The 27,558-nt window shown below is 41.8% G+C and overlaps 3 protein-coding genes across 3 annotated transcripts; 2 read left to right on the plus strand and 1 right to left on the minus strand.

The window, feature by feature from the left end:
- The first annotated feature begins 323 nt into the window (after positions 1–323).
- Positions 324–21,975, plus strand: LOC146515395 (mucin-2). The gene is made up of 22 exons (XM_085166353.1): positions 324–439; positions 1,244–1,369; positions 1,458–1,572; positions 1,659–1,809; positions 1,912–2,025; positions 2,101–2,170; positions 2,252–2,389; positions 2,649–2,813; positions 2,955–3,049; positions 3,135–3,261; positions 3,357–3,612; positions 3,732–3,784; positions 3,874–3,974; positions 4,142–4,293; positions 4,421–4,559; positions 4,848–4,958; positions 5,054–5,078; positions 5,428–5,573; positions 5,984–6,217; positions 6,312–6,468; positions 21,487–21,651; positions 21,864–21,975. Exons 2-21 carry the CDS (start codon positions 1,261–1,263, stop codon positions 21,552–21,554), a joined length of 2,526 nt encoding a protein of 841 aa, XP_085022479.1. The 5' UTR covers positions 324–439; positions 1,244–1,260; the 3' UTR covers positions 21,555–21,651; positions 21,864–21,975.
- LOC146515396 (uncharacterized) lies at positions 15,443–19,161 on the minus strand. The gene is made up of 2 exons (XM_085166392.1): positions 18,247–19,161; positions 15,443–17,786 (listed from the first exon to the last, which is right to left on the minus strand). Exon 2 carries the CDS (start codon positions 17,728–17,730, stop codon positions 16,666–16,668), a length of 1,065 nt encoding a protein of 354 aa, XP_085022518.1. The 5' UTR covers positions 17,731–17,786; positions 18,247–19,161; the 3' UTR covers positions 15,443–16,665.
- Positions 21,616–25,560, plus strand: LOC146515397 (uncharacterized). Its single transcript, XM_085164567.1, has 4 exons — positions 21,616–21,651; positions 24,379–24,758; positions 25,005–25,145; positions 25,329–25,560. Exons 1-4 carry the CDS (start codon positions 21,616–21,618, stop codon positions 25,540–25,542), a joined length of 771 nt encoding a protein of 256 aa, XP_085020693.1. The 3' UTR covers positions 25,543–25,560.
- Positions 25,561–27,558: the final 1,998 nt, after the last annotated feature.

Consider the following 27,558-nt stretch of genomic DNA (forward strand, 5'->3'; position numbering starts at 1 on the left):
GCCCCATTACGTTTGGCAATGGATGGAAAACCGCTAATCCAAATAATTGTGAAGACCTCACTGAAGCGGTACAGACATCAGGGAAGACTGAGAATATGACGGATTCCTGCAAGGAGTTTGTGAGTTTTTGTTATCCAGCTAGCTTTAAAAATAGATATGTGGTTATGTGTATTTGCATAAAACCTTCTACACAGATTAACAATGCCTCTTTTTTGCCCCTTTAAGGAAATCGTCTGCAAAGACCTCTTTAAAAATGAATCCTGGAGCTCCTGCATTCCTCTGATTCACCCTGAGCCTTACATTCAGGCTTGTGTGAAGGATATGTGTCACTGTAGCAATTTAAATGGCTCCTGTGTCTGCAGCACACTCTCTGAGTTCTCTCGACAGTGCTCCCATGCTGGAGGACAACCTCCCAACTGAAGGACTCCGAAGTTGTGTGGTAAGGTTTTATGTTGTCATTTTTATTTCTTTCTCATGAGGTTGACTCTTGCACATAAAGAGTTACATTTCCCTGCAAAATTAAATTATTAAACTTGCATTTTGAGAGCAATTGGTTTTCTTACTACCGAATTTAACAATGGAAATGTAGGACGCATACGTAGATTGAAATGTGTCTGTAACAATACTGAGTATTTTATGCACAGAAGAGTGATTGAACTCATTAGGAAACTGAAATCTAGCTGGTAATAATCTAAAAGAAATCTGGCATTCCCTTAGTAACACTGACATACTCCACTCTTTATTAGTGTCAGATGCACTACAAATATCTTGCAGTTCATAGTCTGAGATTCTGAAAAGATTGTTGGTAATGTTCACCAGTGTTGTTTATGTGGTTTGATGTCCGGACACTTTTTCTTAAAATTAATTACTTACATGTAAATTGAATTAAGAAGAAAAAAGATTATTAATTCAGTGGTACAATAAATAGTAATAAATCTCATCCATGTATTCTACATATTCTTTTTTTTATTTAGTTTTTATTGACATTCAGCAATCACTGTACAGTATAATGTGCATTAACTTCAATAATTTGCTAAAGATATCTGCCTACATATCTATTTTTCTTCTATTTTTAACAGAAATAACATAAATATGAAAGAAAGAAGAAGAAAAGATTAGATAAGATTAGCAAAATAAAAATCTGGTCTGAGTGTTATTATATAGTCCATCCGTTTCTGACATGATACACACAGGTCCCTCTTGTAATTTCCATCTGTTTGTCCATATATTCTAATATTCGCAGCTAAACATTGTCTGCCCATGATGGTATATTATGAGAATGGGTCTCCTTGCATCAGTACCTGCAGATTCCCAGACACGAGTTTAGTTTGTGAAGATCACAATATAGACGGCTGCTTCTGTCCTCCTGGTTGGTGCTGTTTCTTTGTACTCATCATGCCTAAATGTTTAAGTACTAGTAATACATACGGTCTAAAATCATGTCACGTCTTTATTAGAAACTGTGCTTGATGATGTTTCCACGGGAAGGTGTATTCCTCTTTCTGAGTGTCCATGCAAACGTGACAAAGTCTACAAGTCCAATGAGGTTTACCAAGAGCGGGGAGAAAATTGGTATGTTTCACATTTCATGTTTTTCAAAAAGTATTATTTTTAATTCATTAGTGTGTGCTTTTTCCTTAAAGTCTTTGTGTTTTCAGTACATGCATTGCAGGTAAATGGTCTTGTGAGAGCCTTCAAATGCATGCTACATGTTCAGTTGAACAGGGTTCATACATAACCACCTTTGATGGTAAAGACTTCACCTTCCATGGAGACTGTTTCTACACTCTGGCTAAAGTGAAAAGCAAGGTGAATGAGTCAACGCCTCCAACTGTTAAAGATATGCAATCTTCTGATATTAAGGTGGCATTTTATATAGGCTGTACTCATAATGCTCTATGTGTATTTCAGGATTATGTGAGTCCAAATTTTACCATTCTGGTCCATTTGACACGATGTTCACATCAACAATACGACTCTTGTCTCAAGACCTTGAAAATTCAGTTGAACAGAGACAAAAACAATGTGAGTGTAAAACTATAGTAATTATAATAATTTACACTGAGCCACACTCTAATAGCATTTTTTTTTTTTATTCAGGCCATAATTTTCACCTCTGAAGGCAGAGTGAAGAAGAATGGACAGAAGGTCACTTTGCCTTATAACTCAGGTATATCAGAAACTAAGATTGTAGTTGATCATTTTATCCCAAATATGATCTTCTGATTTTTATTTTTCTGTTGACTCACAGGAGACATCAGTATATTCCATGCTTCATCCTTTCACATCATGCTCCAGACAAGTTTTGGTTTACAAATTCAGATCCAGCATGTGCCTCTGATGCAAGTCTATGTCAGTCTGGAGCAGAGCTACAGAGAAAAGACGCATGGTAGGTTTTATATTAGCCATTAACCATAATCAGAAGTACAACTATCAGTTAATATGTATGGGTCTTGAAGGTAACAGTAATTGTGATTATTTCTGTGTTGTATTTTTTTTCTCACCATCATCAGCCATCATAGTGTAATTAAAAATTCTGGTTAAAAATAAAAAAAGAAGAATTACAAATACTTTCAATATGCTCAAAACTGTTATAGAGGCAATATTTTTAGAGCCTTTGTACTTACTCGACTTCCTGCAATCTTTAGGTTTATGTGGGAATTACAACATGATGCAGTCTGATGACATGAAGACTCGTCAGGGGATGGTGGAGGGAGAAGAAGGAACTTTTAGTAATTCTTGGAAAACTGACTATTCATGCAAAGATGGACAAGGACGACTTGATGACCCTTGTTCTCTTAGGACGGAAAATGGTAAGTTGTTAACTATTATCATCAAGCATTATTCCTTTGATTTTTTTACTGCTCAAGACAGATTTTCTGTGATATATGTATCTAATCACACCAGAAATACAATAAATGCAAAAATCTTCAAAACTGATAATCTACTTGTAGAAAAGTTTGCCAAGCACTGGTGCTCCTTGCTACGACAGCCAAATAGTACCTTTGCACTGTGCCATTCCGTGGTGGATGCTGAGACTTACTACAAGGTACAAAAAAACCTCTCTGTTTTTTTTTCTTTAATTAAATTCAATAGGACTGTACTACCATAAAAATATTCACTGTGTTCTGCAGCGATGTATTTATGCTAGCTGTAACTGTGAGAAGAGCGAGGACTGCCTGTGTGCTGTCTTCTCCTCCTTTGCAAGAGCTTGTGCATCAAAGGGAGCGTTCTTGATAGGCTGGAGAAAGGATGTGTGCAGTAACAGCTCAGTAATGATGTTTTATGGGCATTTTCTCCTTCATTAGTTAGTCCAAAACTATGATGTAATGACTATCATATTTTCCATAAAACAGACAAATGCACCAAGAACTGCCCAGCATCTCAGACCTTCTCTTACATACATCAGAGATGTCAGCTGACTTGCAGATCGCTGAGCTCAAAGGAGCAGAGCTGCACCTCTGACTTCTTGCCTGTGGGCGGCTGTTCCTGCGCTGAAAATCACTACCTAGATGACAATGACATCTGTGTCCCCAAAGCAAAGTGTCCCTGTTATCATAATGATGAAACCATTGAACCAGGAAAGACCATTAACATCAACAATGACTACTGGTGAGTTATTTAAGGACTACAAATTAAACTAATGATTAACCATGACTGTAATGCAAGCAATATATCAGATTGGTACAAACTATAATTTAGTCCTTTTGTGTTGCATTGTGTTTTTCTAGTGTATGCACTGATGGAGTTCTTCATTGTGATCCTTTGGCAGCTGTCAGTTCAAGTCAGTTATTAATGATATTCTTTTTCTACTATAAAACTGATTTGTAGTTAATTTACAGAATATTAAAGTAGTTCCTGCTTCTGTTACAGCATGCACTTCTCCAAAAGAATACTTCAACTGCTCCACTGCAGACAAAAGAGATGTTGGAGTGCAGTGTGCTCAAACCTGTTCAAATCCGGACAATGAATGCGTAAGCTGTTTTTGCTGATCAAGACCTACATTTTAGGTCTACTAGCTTTTTCAAAATGTAGATACAAAGTCTGCCTTTGTGTTATCAATGTCATGTTGGTTTTACCAATCATCTATTTTTTTATTTTTTGTGTTTTTTCTATGACTGTGATCTTTCTATCCTTCCAGGATGCCACTGAGTGTAAATCTGCCTGTGTCTGTCCCAGAGGCCTTGTCGATGATGGTAAAGGTTCCTGTGTAAAAGAAAACCAATGCCCATGTGAGCATGGGAAGAAACTTTATTCCAGTGGAGAAAAAATCTCTAAGAAATGCAACACCTGGTACGATTGATTGATTGATTGATTGATTGATTGATTGGCATAGCATCTCTGAAACTGATAATATATTATATTAGTTTTAGTCTTATTACAAAATGTATTTAATTTCAATCCTTTCTGAAACATTTAGCACCTGCAAAAGTGGAAAATGGGATTGCACAGACAATAAATGTTCAGGAACATGTATTATTTATGGAAGTGGTCACTATATTACATTTGATGCGAACTCATATGGCTTTCATGGACAGATGTCTTACACTGTAGTCAAGGTAAGACATGCCTTTTTATCAAAAATAATTGTATGCTCATTTTATTGTAATTACTCAGAGTTCTTTAGTGGTAACAGAGTCTTATCATATTTGTTCTATTTGTTCACAAGGTGCATTTGCATATGTAATATGTTTTTTTTAGTAACATCAGCTGTCAAATAAGCAATTAACTTTACAATATTTAAAGAGATTTAACACTTGATTTAGAATAGTACAGGACAACCTGAATTTTGATTTGATCAGCAGTCTCTGTATAAAATAAACATGCTAATGCTTGTCTCTTTTAAGAACACATGTGGCAATAAAACACGGGAGAACAACTTCACTGTTATCATAGAAAGTGAGATTTGTGAACTTCCAAACCCCATATGCTTCAGAAAGATCAGGATCCACCTGGGGGTAAGGCCATGTAGCTACCGGCAAGTAGAGGAAAATATTTTTAACTGCAATCTTACATTACATTGAAAGAAATCTCCCTTTACTTTCCATTATAGGAAAAGGAAATCACACTTTTAAAAGGTAAATCATTCCTACCTGTGACTATCTACCTGTACAACTCAAATTGCACATTAAAGAAATGCAAAAAATACACCCCTTTGCACATTTTTACAGTGAAAACAACAAACAAAGTTAAACAGTGTAGTGTCAACCCTATATATTGAATCTGTTTGATTTCTGGATGTTTATAATTGAGCTATTTTTTATATGTTGGAGCTATTTCTTATATTTTGTTACTTTGTAATATAATGAATTATTTAATATAGTTTAGTCTGTTGCTGCACTTACTTTCTTGGAGCAACTGTAACCACATATTTTATTTAGGGATTAAGAAAGTATTCTTATTCTGATTTTGATTCTGAAAATGAAGGGGACGTCATTTCTCCAAATGGTACTGAGATTCAGTACACCAAAAGGAAGCTTGGTTTCTATCTGGTCGTTGAATTTGACATTGGTCTAACAGTTATATCGGATCATAAAGCAACAGTTAAAATCCGACTGGAACCACAGTACTCTGTAAGTGACAGTTTAAAAATGAATTATTGTATGTATGTAATGTAATATCTGAAAACATTTCTATGGCAGCGGGAGTTCTTTGGCCTGCTGCAGCGCAGAAAGCGTCACAGTGAGCTCTTGGGGCTGTGCAGAGGCGAGGAGAATAGGTGCACAGGTACATAAATTGACTGTGTGTCTACTTTCTCCGCTGCAGCAGGCCAAAGACCACACCCCTGCCACAATTTACAAGTGCATATTTGTGAGAATGAAATCCCTTTTCCCTTTTTGTTAGGCCCTTCCTGAAAGAGTCAAATAAACCTTTATCTTTAAATACACATCTTGTTTTTTATGTGAAAGTCAGAACACATACTTTATGGAACACATGTCATGTGTTATAAAAAAAAAGCAATGAACTTCTTTTGTTTCTTCAGGGGGAGGTGTGTGGCCTGTGTGGAAATTTTGATGGTAATGCGAAGAATGACTTCACTACCCAGGGTCAGCTGGTAGTGAGCAAACCACTAGAGTTTGCAAACAGCTGGAAACTGTACAGCAATTTCCCAGATCAGACAGCTGATCTTGAAACTTGTACATCAGCACCCAGAGAAAACTGGGCAAAAACTATGTGTCATATCATAAAAGACACATTTAACGAATGCCACTATACGGTATTATGTTTGTAATTTGTCCAAATGAGTTCTATGGCTAATTTTAGCATACATATTGTCACATATTTTTAATACATTTTTCGTGATTAAATAGGTAGACCACCTTCCATTTTATGAAAACTGTGTGAAAGACGTGTGTACCTGTGACAAAGGAGGAGACTGTGAATGTTTCTGCACAGCGGTTGCAGCTTATGCTCAGACTTGTGCTGAGGCCGGTGTTTGTGTTGCATGGAGAACTCCAGAGAGCTGTTGTAAGTAGTTATTCTTCACTCACAAAATAAAATGACATTACAGCTTTTTATAGACTTGATTAAATTTTAATTAACAAATATATTTACTACTTGTTTCATTACTGGGAATCACGCAGGTTCTAATATACAGTAGAACTGAGCTGAGCTCTATACATGTGTAAATTTAAATTTAAAAAAATGTTAAGTCATCGGTTATACGTTAGATATAAGAGGGGAAAAAATAGAACAAAGGCACTGTTGTCGTCATGCCATAGGTATGTTCTTCAGGTTTGGCTTCTTGTTTAATATTGCTGATAGTGCTGTCAGCGTTAATCTTGTTAAATTGACGCCATAACCGCATTAACACGGCAAGTACTCCGTTAATGCTAACGTGCATGGGGCTGCACAGCGCCACCGTGTTAGCTCAGTCAGCTCGTTAAGTTAGCTCCCTGAGCGATCCCTTGGACCACTGTGAGAAACAGTAGACGTGTGGACTGTGGTCACGCCAGCATCTAATCCATCCACGTTACATGGTTTATTAAAATTATCAAATCACAGCATTTACATTTATGTTAGACTACTTTTATTTAAGAGCTTTAGCCCACTTACAATGAAAATTTAAAAAAAAATCTTGTTCATGAATAAAGCTCTGACTTGTATTATGAGTATGGGTCTGTGGTCTGGGAGAGAGTTCTGTAACTCTCTGTCTGCAAAATACAGTATATGATGACCAATGTTGGGCGATTAATTACATAGTTACTTATTCAAAAATGTTACTGAGTTTTGCAAACAACAAAGTTTTTTGTAGCTGTTTACCTAAAAATGCTGCCAAGGTGTTTTTTTAAATAAACATTCCAAACTATTTACAGAACAATCAGCTGTTCTGCATCAAATCTGATGCCACAAAAATTACTTGTGCCACTCCAAAAAATAATTTCTGTCCACTATGAGATAAAGGAGAACAACAGCCTGATACCTGCAGGCCTGACAAAAGAAGATGTATCACTCCTATAACACCTGTAACATTCAGCAGTCGCCTCATTGTTCTGACATACAACAAAACTACTGACTACACTACACACTAACTACACAAGATTTGTGTAACTTCGCAAATCTCTCACATCTCAAAACACCGCCGTCACGCCTAAAACTTCCTCCCGTTTCTTAACAACTAAATGCCATGTTTTGATTGGTTGACATGGGTTCAACCAATAGGAAAGGGCGGGCGACGGGCAGTGTTGGGAAGGTTACTTTTAAAATGTATTCCATTACAGAATACAGAATACATGCCCCAAAATGTATTCTGTAACGTATTCCGTTATGTTACTCAATGAGAGTAACGTATTCTGAATACTTTTGATTACTTAATATATTATCATGCTGTTTACAACTACATGAATGTACTATTGCTGTGATTTATTACTGTTACTGAAGGTCCGCGGCTCCGAACCATAGTAAAGGGACCTCTGGCTAATACCTTGGGTTCCGTGTCAGCTCGTAGCTGAAAACTAGCTTTACTTTGTTGTCTGGGTCAACTTTGCTTGCAAGAGACAGAGAGAGGCGTTGAAAGGCTGCTCCAACGGAACTTATTGTTTCGGAGGAAAACACGAACACGGTGTACAGTCGAGTCTTAACAGCATACTTACAACTGGGCTCGTCAGACACTCTTCTTGGCTGCAGTGGTTATTATATTTACATGCTTCCAGCTCCCATTTTTGCTCGATGACAGCTCGTACTTTTCCTTTTTCTCCCTCCCTCGCTCACAGACACATAACGTGTATGACAGTCCATTCTCCCTGCAGCACGGACTACACTGCCTATGATGCTACATTCTTTAGAGCTATACCTGTTGCATTCTGCCTATTAGCTTAGCACAACAACAACAAAAGGCCTCTCTCACCCAGGAAACACGCAGAGAGAGAGCGTCACCCTGTAACCATGGCAACCGAAACACTGCCGCCTGGAACAACAGAACATAGCTGTCAAACAAAACCCAAACAGTCCTGACCCGCGACAATATGAAACAGGGAAGTACCGCCGTGTAATCCATTTATTTCAACAAAGTAACTGTATTCTAAATACCCCCTTTTTAAACGGTAACTGTAACGGAATACAGTTACTCATATTTTGTATTTTAAATACGTAACGGCGGTACATGTATTCCGTTACTCCCCAACGCTGGCGACGGGGGTTGTTTTTCCTCACAGGCGGAGTGTTTAGAGAGTTTTCCTTATAAAACACAGTTTGTACCATTTCTTCCCACAGTAAATATCAACAACGATAGTATTCAGGAAAAAAGAAAGCATTGCATTTTTTTTTTTTTATCATAACTCTGGTTTTACGTGGCCTGTGGTATAGTCCACACTTTTTCAGTCAATTGTTCTGCTCAATTCTCCAATGGTTGTACACGTTGTCATTAACGTGGCTTCACTCCTGATCAGCCACGCCGCTTTGGGATAAGGTGGCATCGTTCTAATCCCATTCGGGAGCAGCCAGTCACTTACTGACTAAAACTGCAAAACAGAATTGTTAAAGTTTTAATTTTAATTTCAATTCAGGTTTGATTTTTGCAGATTTTTGGTGTGCAGAGACTGTGCCAGCAGTGCGCAATTGCGCACGCGCGCAGCTTAGAGGGAACATTGCTTGCAGCGTTAATGCGGTCATGGCTTTAACATCATTTTAACAAGATTAACGCTGACAGCACTAACTGCTGAATGTTCCTATTTAGATTGTATTGCTGCTTTAGTGTACAAAGTTTTGATTTTTGTCTATTTTTTAATCTTAAACTTAAAATCTGAGATTCTTGCTTTGGGTTAATTATTCTTGTGACACATTTCAGTTTTATAATTATTGTATTTTTGGTTTGTGGCTAAATGTATTATTCCTGCCTCCCCCGTGTCCTTATCTATGTTGAGCATGAGTTTTCTTGTCTCTGTGCTTAGTAGGTGTCTTTTATTATTTTTCTGTTATTTTAATAGTTTTTGCTGGTGTCTTGCCTTGACTTCCTGTTTGTTAAATTATCTTGATTATTTTCACACTTGTTAATTACTTCATATACTGTCTCATTCTCAGTTCCAATTCAATTCAATTTATTTATATAGCACAAGATCACAGTCCTCAAGAGCTACTGTCCTGCAGCTTTTAGATGCATCCCTACTCCAACACAGCTGAATCAAATGTTTGATTACCTCTTCAGCATGCCATCAAGTTTGGAAAAGGCCTGATAACAAGCCATTCATTTGATTCAGCTGTGTCGGAACAAGGATGCATCCAAAAGCTGCAGGACAGTAGCTCTCGAGGACTGGGATTGGGCACCCCTGCAATAGACTATGGGAAAACACACACACACACACACAAACCATCCAGCCAGCCATCCATCCATCGATCATCTTCCACTTATCTGAGGCCGTGTCGCAGGTGCAGCAGCCTAAGCACAGAAGCACAGGCCTCCCTCTCCCCAGCCACCTCTTCCAGCTTGTCAGGAGTAGGGATGGGTACCGGTATCCGGTGCCATGATGGCACCGGTTCTGACATAAACGGTAGTAACCAGACCGAAAAGCAGCGCACATTTCAGTGCTTTTTTTCGGTGCTTTTTTTTTCCTGAGCTGTGATACACTTTAGATTCTAGCCAATCATTTTACCTTTCCGAGGATACTAGGTCCAGGTACATACGTTCTTTTAGAGCAGAGCTACAGATTAAAAACGCCCAAGGCGAAGCGGTCAAAAGTCTGGCTGTACTTCACAGCAAAAGATGCAAACTCAGCAGCCTGCAACAAGTGCTTTAAGGTGATACTGTGCAAAGGAGGTAACTCCTCGAATCTGATGAAACACCTGGCGACCCATAGCGTTTTTTTTAAAAGCCGAGAAACGCGCCGTATTTGATAGCTTGCTGCAAGACCTCACACCGAGCACATCTACTGCGGGTGGGTTGCCTGTTATTGCACCGGAGTTAGCAACATTCCCCAAAAACCCGAAGAGTAGAGTCCTGGCCCCTAGCCCGCCAGTGTAGCAGAAATGATGACGGATGATGATGGCAGCAGCAGCCATTCTTCTCTGCGTGAGTAGCTTAATGTTGTTCGTGTGGAATTTACGTTGAGTAGGCTAACCACATGATTACATTAATGCAGTAAGGTGAACTAGCATACACCATCATAGCTACATGCGGCTGTCTTCTTGTTTGATGGCAGATACTCCCTTCACCCTGGCCAAAAAGGCTAAAATGACCAAAGACGTGGGAAACAGTTAAACATGAGAGGTTTTTGGACAAAGTTTGTGTTTTTTCCATTGTTTAAGCACTGCTTCCAGCCAAGAGTGATACCATATATGCCCCATAGCTGCAGAAAAGGCTAACATTGTTATCTTTTTACAAAAAAACAGATGAACATGAGAGGTTTTTGGACCAATTTTGTGTTCTCCATTCTTTAAGCACCGGTTTGAGCACCGTTTAAGCACCTGCACCATTTCAAAAGTACCGGTTTGGCACCGGTATCGGATAAAACCTAAACGATACCCATCCCTAGTCAGGAGGGACATCAAGGTGTTCCCAGGCCAGCAGAAAGATAACATCTCCCCAGCGTGTCCTTGATCTTCCCTGGATCCTCCTCCCAGTGGGGCATGTCCAGAACACCTCACCAAGGAGGCATCCTTATCAGATGTCCAAACTACCTCAACTGGCCACTTTTGATGTGGAACCTCTTCGAGGCAGTCCAAAAGTCTTTTTCCATGGCCTCTCCAAAATCCTCCGACACAAAGTTTTTGCTTCATCCACTGCCTGAGCCACATCCCCTTAGCCTGATGGTACCTATCAGCTGCCTCCAAAGTGCCACAAGATTAACCAAGCCCAATAGGACTTCAGTCTGGTGGCTCCCTTCACCTCTGGTGTTCACCATTTGGTTCGGGAGTTATCACCACAGCAGGCACCAACCACCTTGTAGCTGCAGCTCAGTGCAGTGGCTTTGGCAATGGAGGTGCTGAACACGGTCCATTTACACTCAATGTCCCCAGTCTCCTTCGCAATGCTGTTGAAGCTCTGCCGGAGGTGTGTGTTGAAGATCTTGTGGTCCAGGGCCTCTGCCAGGTGTTCCCAGCGCACCCTTACTATATCTGTTTAGGTGCGCCAGGTTTGTCCAGCATCCTCCCCGACCACCTGATCCAACTCACCACCAGGTGGTGATCAGTTGACAGCTCAGCCCCTCTCTTTACCTGAGTGTCCAGAACATATGGCCACAGGCCTGGTGATACGATTACAAAGTTGATCATCGACCTATGGCCTAGGGTGTCCTGGTGCCACGTGCACTTATGGACACTCTTATGTTCGAACATGGTGTTTGTTATGGACAAATTGTGATTTCCCCAGAAGTCCAACAACAAAACACCGCTCGGGATCAGATCCAGGAGGTCATTCCTCCCAATCAAGCCCCTCCAGGTCTCACTTGCATTGCTCACATAAGCACTGAAGTCTCACAGTAGGACAACAAAGTCCCTAGGTGGAGCACCCTCAAGCACCCTGCCCAGAGACTCCAAGAAGGCTGGGTACTCTGAACCGTCAGTCAAAAGCACAGACAACAGTCAGGACCCATTCTCCGACCTGAAGGCACAGGAAACAAACCCTCTCGTCCACCGGGAGAAACCCCAACGTACTTTCAGCAAGCCACCTTCGCCTCTAACACTCAGGGCAATTCCAGACTGAGTCCAGCCCCTCTCCAGGAGACTGGTTCCAGTGCCCAAGCCATCCATTGAGTTGAGCCCGACTAAATATAGCTGGTACTTCTCAACCTCATGCATTAACTCAGGGTCCTTCAGAGAGATGACATTCCATCTCCCAATTGCTAGTCTTGGGAGCTGGGGATCTGCCAGGGCCTCCACTCCTGGCCCCTGCCTGACACACATTGCACCCAGACTCTTGCAGGTGGTGCTTGAGGGTCCTGTGTATATATATTAGCTGTTCCTAGTGTGGCAGCACGAGGTGAGAATAAAGTAAATACTCTTCACAATTTTTAAAGACAACGCCACTCTGGGAATTTCACCCAGAGAATAATCAGTAACACTAATCACCACGAAGGCAGTTAGGTTTGTTATACTTAGTACAGAGACGAGGTTCAATGTTAAAACAAATTGACAATTTATTAGCAATTATCTAAAACACAGTATAAAAACACAGTCATAAAAATCCATGTACAAATATGCTTAAAATATATTCAGAGCTGAGGCTTACCAGTGGAGGGGCAGGGATGCCACGCACAAACTCAAAAGAAAACACACCAAGACACAAGTGCAACACAAAAATCACACACTCACACTAATAAACTTAAACAAGGCAGGTGTGTACACTCAAGGGATCCCACCACCAAGGCACCCTGGTCTCCTCCACGTCGGCACTCCGCATCTGAATAAAAGAAACAAAGAAAAGTTGAATAGATAACAAAATTAATATAGCACTGGGGGATAACCCTACTGCAGGACCACACTGGTGATCTGCAGCTATAAAAAGGGCCTCCCACCAGTGGTGTAACAAAAATCCAAATTACAAATCAAAAACAGAAAAACAACAATCGGGATAAAACTTTAAAATCTGGAGCAAACGGGATCGCCGTATTACTCCAACTAGCCGTCTGCCCGACTATAAATTAATCATACGCTCATCAATATGTACGCCAGCTGACTCCCATAACCGGCGTGCATATGGCCGCTGTCCACGCCGACGTCCACGTTAAAAAGCGGACAGCAGCAGGAAAAGAAACTTCACAACGGGAACAGACGGTAAAAGCCAAGCAAAGCAAAGCAGCAGCACTTCAGTTAGTGTGGCGTTGCGTAAAACCAAGGCCCACACTTCCTGCAAAGCATAATAAATAATTACTATAAAACAAACAATAAAAGGCAAGAATCGAGACGAAATTGAATTACGTACCGAATAACCCCGCGTCATGAAACATGAGCAGGGGCTCATAGGAGGCTTCCACAGCTATGCCCTAAAAACAATATCCGTTTACCATCAAGTAAGGTAATGCACACACTAGTAGTAGTATGGGACTTCTCAATACCATAAAACTTGCAGAGCTGCTGGATCAGGGAGCTTTCAAAGTTACGACCCTGATCAGAATGAATACGCGCCGGTACACCAAACTTTGAGAACCACTCTGTTACGAGAACCTGGGCCACTGTAGCAGCACATTGGTCACGAGTGGGGACAGCCAATGTATACTTGCTAAAAACATCAGTCATTACCAAGACGTTCTCCAGCCCATTCCGGGAAGGTTCAAGCAGTGTGTAATCAATGGCCAAGATTTCATTTGGTCGAGAAGCCAACAAATGTCCCATGAAACTTTGAGCTGCTGGTTGGGTGTCTTTTGCAACTTGGCAACGTTCACATCTCTGACACCAGCGAGCTACCTCAGCAGACATACCTGGCCAGTAGCACCGTGAGCGGAGAAGCGCTAGGGTCCGCTCCACACCTTGATGGCCGTGGTCCTGATGAAGATGGGTCAGCACCTGCTCAATTAGTGCACTAGGCAGCAAAAGCTGAAGTACCACCTCGGCACCGTCAGGGCGATGAACCTGACGATACAGAACTCCATCCCTTTCAATCAGACGATTCCATTGTCGTAGCAGCACCAGAACAGGTGGGGCAAGTTGCTGCCGCTCCTCGAAGCTAGGTCGCTGCTTCCGTCTCGAGAACACCAGGATCTCTTTTATCACTGGATCGACCTGTTGGAGGGCATGAAGATCAGGAGTAGTGAGATGGGGCAGAACTGTAATGGCAGCTTGGGATACCTCAGCTGATCCCAGCTGCAAGGCTTGTTGAAGAGGCTCAGGCAAGGCTGTACCAGGAACCATGGCTTTAATTTCCTGAGGATCGGGCGGATGCTGGCGAGATAAAGCGTCTGCATTCTTATTACTCCTTCCTGACCTGTACTTTAAGTCGAAGTCGAATGAAGCGAGCTGAGCTGCCCAGCGCTGTTCAGTAGCCCCAAGTTTAGCAGAAGACAAATGACTAAGAGGATTGTTGTCAGTGTAAACAATACACTTGTGGCCCAACAAGTACTCTCTAAACTTCTCAGTCATGGCCCACTTAAGTGCCAAAAACTCCAGCTTCATTGAGCTATAATTTAGCATATTGCGCTCAGTAGGCCTCAAACCCCGACTGGCATAGGCTATTGGCCTCACCTTACCTCCCTGCTCCTGGGAGAGCACTGCCCCTAGGAGAGCACTGCCCCTAGGCCGCCATGACTGGCATCCACCTCTAAAATAAAAGGCAAAGTGAAATCTGCATATGCCAGCACTGGTGCTGTTGTCAGTTTAGTCTTTAATGCCTCGAAACTTTGAGCACACTCTGCAGTCCAGTTCTCCATTACACCATGCTCTGACCTCTTCTTTGATTTTCTGCCTCCCCATTCTGCCACCAGTCTATGCAGAGGTGCCGCCAGCTTGGCAAAACCCTCTACAAAACGGCGATAATAGCTGGCAAACCCAAGAAAGGACCGCAGTTCTGAAACAGTCTTAGGAGGCTGCCAGTTAGCCACCACTTCAACCTTGCCAGGGTCCGTGGAGACACCCTGATCGGAGATGACGTGGCCCAAGTAGCAAACCTCCCGCTGGAAAAAGGCACATTTGGCAAGCTTTGCTTTCAAACCCTCCTGCTGAAGCCGACCTAGCACCACATCCAGCCGCTCAAGATGTTGCTGTACTGTTGATGAGAAGATTACAATGTCATCAAGATAGAGAAGCAGAGACTGGCACTGTTGATCACCGAAAAGGCGTTGCATTAGTCTCTGGAAGGTGCTAGGGGCATTACAGAGCCCAAAGGGCATTCGGTTCCACTCAAATAGGCCAAAAGGAGTACAGAAGGCAGTCTTGGGCCTATCCTCTTCCGTAACTGGGACCTGATTGTAGCCACTGGCTAAATCCATGGTGGAAAACCAACGGGCACCAGTCAGCGCATCTAGGGATTCCTCAATGCGCGGCAGGGGGAATGCATCTTTCCTTGTCTTGTCTAATCCACACACATGCGTGGGCTGCCATCCTTTTTCTTAACGAGTACAATGGGAGAAGCATAGGGGCTGCTACTCTCTCTAATCACCTTAGCGCCTAGTAACTGGTTAATATGCTCTTTCACAACCTCATACTCTGAAGGGGGGATGCGCCTATAACGCTGCCGCACGGGGATATCATCTAAGAGCGGAATGTCATGAGAGATCAAGTTAGTGCAACCCAAATCAGTGTCGTGAGCAGAAAAGACCGAGCTGTACTTCTTAAGGAGAGACCTCACCTGTCCCTGTTCCTCTGCTGACAGTTTAGCCAAATCAATCCCTTCCATCTGATCCTGCACAGTAGGAGTGGCGGTGTGAGATGCCATTGTTGCTATGTTATGGGGTATCTCTGTCACACCAGCAGGCAAACTGACAACGTGAACATCCTCCAGGGTCCCCATAATGGTCCTGGGATGAAGCAAAACCGCGGTGGTCCCTACATTAACAACTGGTATGTATGCAGTACCTCTAACCACTCGAACCAATGCAGGGGACGCTAAAAGTCCAGCAGGCAAATTAAAATCATTGGGTTCAAATAACACTGTGGCGCCTGAATATTGCTCAGAACAGGTGGCGGCCACTATTTTCATTACACCACCTGGAATGCAACATGCTCGCTTACCTCTCACTCTCACATGGCCAGACCAGTCCGGTGGGGCTCTTGTACTAACATCATGACACTTTTGCAGCGCATGCACAAGGGATTTAGGGGCCTCTGTGACAGAGCCCAAACTAAACAGTGCTTCACCATGTTGCCCAAAAAGCTCGTGGTAACACTTCCGAATCACATTCATCCCCAATACACCTGGAACCATAGAAGGTCCTGCACCTGGCGGATCCTTAACGATCAACACGCCACACTGTGGAATAAATTCACCACAGAGCTCTACACCTAGCTCTATATAGCCAAGGTAGGGAATAGACAAACCATTAGCCGCTTTAAGCTGCAACCAATGACAAGCTTGGAGATGTTCTTGACCCCAGGACTCAAAGTGCTGGCGGAAAAAACTTTCAGTAATGGTAGACACCATGGACCCTGTATCAACCAAACAAGGTACTTTTATACCGCCCATGTCCACATCTATATGCGGACAGGATGAAACTAATTTGGAGACTGCCTCTGGACCATTGGAAACAACCCTTGAGCCAATAGACACCCCACCCGAACTGTGGCTCGGCAGTACGGAGGGTGCTAGTTTTCCGAAGCCGTATTTAAGGGAGAGTGCCTGCGATTATGCCGAGGGGCCTGCGAAGGAGGCCGGGAACGAGGAACACGTTCCCCATCACACTCCCGAGCAAAATGTCCAGGTTGCTGACAACATCTGCATATAATGGAATCGCTCCGTCCCGAGCGAGACATTTGATGGGGGCCCTGCAATCGAGCAATGCTCTGAGTTAGCTGATTAAGTTGCTCCTGCTGGCGCTTTAACAATTCCTTCATCTCACTCATCTCAAACAGATGGGTGGACTGGGCTATTCCTGAAGGACCGCTATGGACCCCATACTGAATGCCATAGACAGAAGGGACAGAACTGCTTCTATGTCTAACGCCACTAGGCAACCCTTCACGTTCCCACCTAATAGCTTCCCCTCTAATCTCTAATAATGTCAGGGTTGGCTGCCTCCTTACTAGCTGCTTTAACTCCCGCCGCAATGTACTGTCTAAGACCTGTTCAACAAATTGATCTCTTAGTAAAACATCAGCATTGGGCATGCCATTAGGGGCACTCGATTTAACTTTTTCCATAAGACCCAAGAGGGCAAGGGAAAACTCTTGCAGTGTCTCACCTTCCTGCGGTCTTCTAGAGAAGAAAGCTTCCTGCAATGCTACATAGGAGTCTGAACAGCCATAAAGTTCTTGCAATATAGTGATTATCTTAGTGGGATCAGTCCTCTCTGCACTAGAGCGATATTTGATCTCCTCACGTGCTTCCCCTTCCAGGTGGTCAAACAGGAAAAATGCTTTATCAGCCAAAGACAAATGACGTGCCCTAGCACAACCTTCTATTTCCTCCAACCATTCATTCAACCCTATACCTGATTTTCCTCTAAACATGGGGCATTTTCTGTCACGGGGCACAAAAACTAGTCTCTCTGCTACAGAGACACTAGCAGTTGGGGGGTTAACAGATGATGCAGTTGAAGTAGAAGGTGTAGCACTTGTACCTGACCCAACAGCCCTCTCCTGACGCAGCCTCTCATTGTCTGCTTTTAGCTGCGCAATCAAGTCCCTGAGTTCCTGTAATTCTTCCTCCATCTCTATAACACAGCTGTGGAATCCAACACCAAAGTAGCTGCTGCTTTGCTTTTATCCTGTACAAAATAAATTAAAAAACAATTTACGTTACACCAGATAATAATAAAAAAATAAAAAGGAACACACGTCTCTGTTTTTAAAGAGTATATCCTGTCGACAAACGCCAAGTTTGTGGCAGCACGAGGTGAGAATAAAGTAAATACTCTTCACAATTTTTAAAGACAACGCCACTCTGGGAATTTCACCCAGAGAATAATCAGTAACACTAATCACCACGAAGGCAGTTAGGTTTGTTATACTCAGTACAGAGACGAGGTTCAATGTTAAAACAAATTGACAATTTATTAACAATTATCTAAAACACAGTATAAAAACACAGTCATAAAAATCCATGTACAAATATGCTTAAAATATATTCAGAGCTGAGGCTTACCAGTGGAGGGGCAGGGATGCCACGCACAAACTCAAAAGAAAACACACCAAGACACAAGTGCAACACAAAAATCACACACTCACACTAATAAACTTAAACAAGGCAGGTGTGTACACTCAAGGGATCCCACCACCAAGGCACCCTGGTCTCCTCCACGTCGGCACTCCGCATCTGAATAAAAGAAACAAAGAAAAGTTGAATAGATAACAAAATTAATATAGCACTGGGGGATAACCCTACTGCAGGACCACACTGGTGATCTGCAGCTATAAAAAGGGCCTCCCACCAGTGGTGTAACAAAAATCCAAACTACAAATCAAAAACAGAAAAACAACAATCGGGATAAAACTTTAAAATCTGGAGCAAACGGGATCGCCGTATTACTCCAACTAGCCGTCTGCCCGACTATAAATTAATCATACGCTCATCAATATGTACGCCAGCTGACTCCCATAACCGGCGTGCATATGGCCGCTGTCCACGCCGACGTCCACGTTAAAAAGCGGACAGCAGCAGGAAAAGAAACTTCACAACGGGAACAGACGGTAAAAGCCAAGCAAAGCAAAGCAGCAGCACTTCAGTTAGTGTGGCGTTGCGTAAAACCAAGGCCCACACTTCCTGCAAAGCATAATAAATAATTACTATAAAACAAACAATAAAAGGCAAGAATCGAGACGAAATTGAATTACGTACCGAATAACCCCGCGTCATGAAACATGAGCAGGGGCTCATAGGAGGCTTCCACAGCTATGCCCTAAAAACAATATCCGTTTACCATCAAGTAAGGTAATGCACACACTACGATGGGTAAACACCTACCAGCCGCGATGGAGGCTTCAGAATAATCTCTGCCACACCAAAGGAAAGTCAGGTGACCACCAAGGAGATCTCAGGTAAGCGATCCAGGAATGCTCACAGGGCCACTATTTATACTAGCGCCCCCTAATGTGCCAGGCTGAAAGTGGGTGGAACCAAAGAATAACATTCATCCTGCCACACTAGCACTGCGCTCTTCTGGACAGACATCTCAGATGTTGTTCCTGGGATCTGCTGGAGCCTAGCTTGCTGGTCACGGCACTGAGTGCTCCGATTAACCACAAGCACATTACTACATCGGGTTGGTTAACCATCACCAGTTTCTGTCTGTATCTGCATTTTAAACTTGGAACTTCCATACTCTGCACAGATTTTCCTTTATACTATGCCAGCCACTTGGTTATAACATTCTATGTATGCCCTGCCTGCTAGCATCCTCCTGTTAAGTGCCAGATTGTGTCAGCGACATCTTTACACAACCTGCACCTGGAGTCTTGCCTGGTGTGGTTGACCCCTTCCTCTCTGGATCTTATACTTATTGTTTGTTCCCATGCTGCCTCTGTGCTGTCTTTCAGTCCAGCTTTGTCCTGTTACTGGAAGTATATCTGGATGTCAGCCAGTTCCTCTATCTGCCGGTGGTACATACTGTGCCATTCATTTTCTATGGAACACCACAGATGTAACATAGTTGATTAAAACACTCAAAATTCAACAAAAGAGGTCCTCATCACTTTTAAATGTTCAAGTGCATAGCGTGGAAGATGTTATAAGACCTTGAGACAATCGGATATAAAACACAATATTTATGAGTTTTTAAATTTCTAAATTGGTCAGATTCGACCTGAATACGACAGGAAGGGCTAGGGACCCTTACCAGATTCATATACCCTGGTCAGGAGTAGAGATGGCACGATACCACTTTTTTATGTCCGATACCGATATCATAAATTTGGATATCTGCCGATACCAATATGAATCCGATATAGTGTGTTTTTTATCAAAAAAACAGCTTTTTTAAATATCTTGCTGCATTTTGTATAAGTTAATACTCAAGTTTAAATAAACAACAACACTAAAGCTATTCTGTTACACCTGTATGTAAAAAAATACACTGCACGCCAAATATTTCATAGTTCAGCAACACTGATCAATCTAATAAACTTAAACCTACTCAATCCTCTCTATTCTGGTATTTTAAAGAGTACTTAGCAGAAATATTAAGCAACCTAACTAATAGGGTTGCAAACTCCCAGCAAAATAGGGAACCACCCCCCACCCTCCACCTCCATGATGCTTAATCGATGTAATCAACTTTAATTTGATGCAGGGTGAAAAAAAAATTCACAGAAATAAATTATTTTTCAAGAATAATTAAATAGATTCAACATCTTTCTTCAACAGAACTCCAGACTGCACAGACGGTATCTTCCCAAAGGAAAAAGTAGTATAGCTTACTAGGGTTTATTAGACTTAACAGTTACTATATACAGTAATGGACTTCTATATATTTTACATCAGATTAAAACTTTGGGTGTAAGATTCAGATAATTATTAAATAATTAAAAGCTAGACATTTTAGATGAGAATAAGAAAGAAAAGTATGTCTTTGTGCCCCCTTTCCCTGTTAATGCCCTATCGGCCCCCCTGGCTAAACTTTGCTAGATCCGCCCCTGCACAGTTACCAGCCGTCAGCTACGTAGAAAAAGATCCTGGTGTAGAAAGTAATATTAAATAAATTCTAACAACAGCTTATGAAGCTTAAATGTGCTGCTGTTGCTCAGCCGCTGGTTTCCTCTTTCTGGTGTAAAGTGGGCCAAAAACAAAGAAGAGAGACGGACTCCCAACAGAAAAGCCGATCAGCTGATCATTAAGCAGTTTCACGATTGAAGTAGCAGCAGGAGAGGGAGAGAGAGAGGCAGTCGCTCCATATATTGATTGTTAAGCTTAATGTGGGAATGCTTTACAAACAATCAGAGATGAACTTACACACTTGCTTTACTTCTCTCTGGGAAAACTTCCTCGGAGATGAGATGCTGGTTTGGTAGCAAGGCTACAAATACACACAGCCGCTCTATCACATGAGCACATTGCTCCGAGTGCTACGGTTATGAGCCAAATTATGCTGTGTTGCAAGTTTTCCGAGGTGCTTTTTTGATATTTAATGGATCGGATTACATTTTTTATTTCTCGCCGATATCCGATCCAGTAATTTAGGTCCGTATTGGACCATACCGATACGTAATATCGGATCGGTCCATCTCTAGTCAGGAACCCCTGACCTGAAGTTCCAAAGGCTGTGTCTGTGTGTATGGGGGTTTTTGTAAAATATGACACTGACAATTTTTAAGAGGTGATAAGGTCATAAGATTCATACTTAATTAACATTTCTAAAAAATGTACATCAGGTCTTCTATTTTAGTTTGATTTATTGAAAACTAGCATCTAGTAAATAGGCTTAAGCTTGCTTTTTCATTTACACACATTTCTGTTGTTTTTTTTCTTTCTAGCTGTATTTTGTGATTACTACAATAAACCAGGTGAATGCACATGGCACTATAAAATGTGTCCCACCTAAACTCATAACAACTCCAATCACTGCCTCAAGACCTGTGACAATCCAGAAGGAATTTGTCCTAATGATATGCACTCCCTTCATATACACCAACTTGAAGGTAAGCATATATGTATATATTCGATTGTGTTAAAGGTGAGAACTGAAGACATGAAAGGTAGCAAATCCCCACTTCACTCATTTATTTAAAAAACTGTGAAACTAGTTGGACCACTGTCCTCGTTTCAAGAACTTTTTAATTAAAACAAGAAAACGAAATCAGTATATGAAATTGCTGTAACTTAACAATGTTTTTGTTTTTCATTAATGCAGGTTGTTACCCTGAGTGTGGAGAAGACACACCGTATTTTAATGAGGACATACAAAGATGTGTAACTCATTGTGGAACAACCACAACAACTGGAACACCGACTACAACACCAACTCATTCTACAACTACAAGTGGAACACCGACTACAACACCAACTCATTCTACAACTACAACAACGACTACAACGACACCAACTCATTCCACAACAACAACTGGAACACCGACTACTACACCAACTCATTCTACAACTACAAGCTGGACTACAACAACAGGTTTTACTACAACAACACCAACTCATTCTACAACTACAAGTGGAACACCGACTACAACACCAACTCATTCTACAACTACAAGTGGAACACCGACTACAACACCAACTCATTCTACAACTACAACAACGACTACAATGACACCAACTCATTCCACAACAACAACTGGAACACCGACTACTACACCAACTCATTCTACAACTACAAAATGGACTACAACAACAGGTTTTACTACAACAACACCAACTCATTCTACAACTACAAGTGGAACACCGACTACAACACCAACTCATTCTACAACTACAAGTGGAACACCGACTACAACAACGGGTTTTACTACAACAACACCAACTCATTCTACAACTACAACTGGAACACAGACTACAACACCAACTCATTCTACAACTACAAGTGGAACTCCAACTACAACACAAACTCATTCTAAAACTACAACTGGAACACCGACTACAACAACAGGTTTCACTACAACAACACCAACTCATTCTACAACAACAACTGGAACACCGACTACAACACCAACTCATTCTACAACTACAAGTGGAACACCGACTACAACACCAACTCATTCTACAACTACAAGTGGAACACCGACTACAACACCAACTCATTCTACAACTACAACAACGACTACAATGACACCAACTCATTCCACAACAACAACTGGAACACCGACTACTACACCAACTCATTCCACAACTACAATTGGAACACCGACTACAACACCAACTCATTCTACAACTACAACTGGAACACCGACTACAACACCAACTCATTCTACAACTACAAGCTGGACTACAACAGCAGGTTTTACTACAACAACACCAACTCATTCTACAACTACAACCCCAACTACAACACCAACTCATTCTACAACTACAAGTGGAACACCGACTACAACACCAACTCATTCTACAACTACAAGTGGAACACCGACTACAACACCAACTCATTCTACAACTACAAGTAGAACACCGACTACAACAACAGGTTTTACTACAACAACACCAACTCATTCTACAACCACAACTGGAACACCGACTACAACACCAACTAATTCTACGACTACAAGTGGAACACCGACTACAACACCAACTCATTCTACAACTACAACCTGGACTACAACAACAGGTTTTACTACAACAACACCAACTCATTCTACAACTACAAGTGGAACACCGACTACAACACCAACTCATTCTACAACTACAAGTGGAACACCGACTACAACAACGGGTTTTACTACAACAACACCAACTCATTCTACAACTACAACTGGAACACAGACTACAACACCAACTCATTCTACAACTACAAGTGGAACTCCAACTACAACACAAACTCATTCTAAAACTACAAGTGGAACACCGACTACAACAACAGGTTTCACTACAACAACACCAACTCATTCTACAACAACAACTGGAACACCGACTACAACACCAACTCATTCTACAACTACAAGTGGAACACCGACTACAACACCAACTCATTCTACAACTACAAGTGGAACACCGACTACAACACCAACTCATTCTACAACTACAACAACGACTACAATGACACCAACTCATTCCACAACAACAACTGGAACACCGACTACTACACCAACTCATTCCACAACTACAATTGGAACACCGACTACAACACCAACTCATTCTACAACTACAACTGGAACACCGACTACAACACCAACTCATTCTACAACTACAAGTGGAACACCGACTACAACACCAACTCATTCTACAACTACAAGTGGAACACCGACTACAATCACAGGTTTTACTACAACAACACCAACTCATTCTACAACTACAACTGGAACACCGACTACAACACCAACTCATTCTACAACTACAAGTGGAACACTGACTACAACACCAACTCATTCTACAACTACAACAACGACTACAACAACACCAACTCATTCCACAACAACAACTGGAACACCGACTACTACACCAACTCATTCTACAACTACAAAATGGACTACAACAACAGGTTTTACTACAACAACACCAACTCATTCTACAACTACAAGTGGAACACCGACTACAACACCAACTCATTCTACAACTACAAGTGGAACACCGACTACAACAACGGGTTTTACTACAACAACACCAACTCATTCTACAACTACAACTGGAACACAGACTACAACACCAACTCATTCTACAACTACAAGTGGAACTCCGACTACAACACAAACTCATTCTAAAACTACAAGTGGAACACCGACTACAACAACAGGTTTCACTACAACAACACCAACTCATTCTACAACAACAACTGGAACACCGACTACAACACCAACTCATTCTACAACTACAAGTGGAACACCGACTACAACACCAACTCATTCTACAACTACAACCTGGACTACAACAACAGGTTTTACTACAACACCAACTCATTCTACAACTACAACCCCGGCTACAACACCAACTCATTCTACAACCACAACTGGAACACCGACTACAACACCAACTCATTCTACAACTACAAGTGGAACACCGACTACAACATCAACTCATTCTACAACTACAAGTGGAACACCGACTACTACACCAACTCATTCTACAACTACAAGCTGGACTACAACAGCAGGTTTTACTACAACAACACCAACTCATTCTACAACTACAACCCCAACTACAACACCAACTCATTCTACAACTACAAGTGGAACACCAACTACAACAACAGGTTTTACTACGACAACACCAACTCATTCTACAACCACAACCGGAACACCGACTACAACACCAACTCATTCTACAACTACAAGTGGAACACCGACTACAACACCAACTCATTCTACAACTACAAGTGGAACACCGACTACAACAACAGGTTTTACTACAACAACACCAACTCATTCTACAACCACAACTGGAACACCGACTACAACACCAACTCATTCTACGACTACAAGTGGAACACCGACTACAACACCAACTCATTCTACAACTACAACCTGGACTACAACAACAGGTTTTACTACAACAACACCAACTCATTCTACAACTACAACCCCGGCTACAACACCAACTCATTCTACAACTACAATTGGGACACCGACTACAACACCAACTCATTCTACAACTACAAGTGGAACACCGACTACAACACCAACTCATTCTACAACTACAAGTTGAACACCGACTACAACAACAGGTTTTACTACAACAACACCAACTCATTCTACAACCACAACTGGAACACCGACTACAACACCAACTCATTCTACAACTACAAGTGGAACACCGACTACAACACCAACTCATTCTACAACTACAAGTGGAACACCGACTACAACAACAGGTTTTACTACAACAACACCAACTCATTCTACAACCACAACTGGAACACCGACTACAACACCAACTAATTCTACGACTACAAGTGGAACACCGACTACAACACCAACTCATTCTACAACTACAACCTGGACTACAACAACAGGTTTTACTACAACAACACCAACTCATTCTACAACTACAACCCCGGCTACAACACCAACTCATTCTACAACTACAATTGGGACACCGACTACAACACCAACTCATTCTACAACTACAAGTTGAACACCGACTACAACAACAGGTTTTACTACAACAACACCAACTCATTCTACAACCACAACTGGAACACCGACTACAACACCAACTCATTCTACAACTACAAGTGGAACACCGACTACAACTCCAACTCATTCTACAACTACAACCTGGACTACAACAACAGGTTTTACTACAACAACACCAACTCATTCTACAACTACAAGTGGAACACCGACTACAACACCAACTCATTCTACAACTACAATTGGGACACCGAATACAACACCAACATCAACTCATTCTACAACCCCGACTACAACAACACCAACTCATTCTACAACAACAACTGGAACACCGACTGCTACACCAACTCATTCTACAACTACAAGTGGAACACCGACTACAACAACAGGTTTTACTACAACAACACCAACCCATTCTACAACCACAATTGGAACACCGACTACAACACCAACTCATTCTACAACTACAACTGGAACACCGACCACAACAACAGGTTTTTCTTCAACAACACCAACTCATTCTACAACCACAACTGGAACACCGACTACAACACCAACTCATTCTACAACTACAACCTGGACTACAACAACAGGTTTTACTACAACAACACCAACTCATTCTACAACTACAAGTGGAACACCGACTACAACACCAACTCATTCTACAACTACAAGTGGAACACCGACTACAACAACAGGTTTTACTACAACAACACCAACTCATTCTACAACCACAACTGGAACACCGACTACAACACCAACTCATTCTACGACTACAAGTGGAACACCGACTACAACACCAACTCATTCTACAACTACAACCTGGACTACAACAACAGGTTTTACTACAACAACACCAACTCATTCTACAACTACAATTGGGACACCGACTACAACACCAACTCATTCTACAACTACAAGTTGAACACCGACTACAACAACAGGTTTTACTACAACAACACCAACTCATTCTACAACCACAACTGGAACACCGACTACAACACCAACTCATTCTACAACTACAAGTGGAACACCGACTACAACACCAACTCATTCTACAACTACAAGTGGAACACCGACTACAACAACAGGTTTTACTACAACAACACCAACTCATTCTACAACCACAACTGGAACACCGACTACAACACCAACTAATTCTACGACTACAAGTGGAACACCGACTACAACACCAACTCATTCTACAACTACAACCTGGACTACAACAACAGGTTTTACTACAACAACACCAACTCATTCTACAACTACAACCCCGGCTACAACACCAACTCATTCTACAACTACAATTGGGACACCGACTACAACACCAACTCATTCTACAACTACAAGTGGAACACCGACTACAACACCAACTCATTCTACAACTACAAGTTGAACACCGACTACAACAACAGGTTTTACTACAACAACACCAACTCATTCTACAACCACAACTGGAACACCGACTACAACACCAACTCATTCTACAACTACAAGTGGAACACCGACTACAACTCCAACTCATTCTACAACTACAACCTGGACTACAACAACAGGTTTTACTACAACAACACCAACTCATTCTACAACTACAAGTGGAACACCGACTACAACACCAACTCATTCTACAACTACAATTGGGACACCGAATACAACACCAACATCAACTCATTCTACAACCCCGACTACAACAACACCAACTCATTCTACAACAACAACTGGAACACCGACTACTACACCAACTTATTCTACAACTACAAGTGGAACACCGACTACAACAACAGGTTTTACTACAACAACACCAACCCATTCTACAACCAC

The sequence above is a fragment of the Neolamprologus multifasciatus genome, chromosome 7, assembly GCF_963576455.1.
Source record: "Neolamprologus multifasciatus chromosome 7, fNeoMul1.2, whole genome shotgun sequence".
Taxonomy (NCBI): domain Eukaryota; kingdom Metazoa; phylum Chordata; class Actinopteri; order Cichliformes; family Cichlidae; genus Neolamprologus; species Neolamprologus multifasciatus.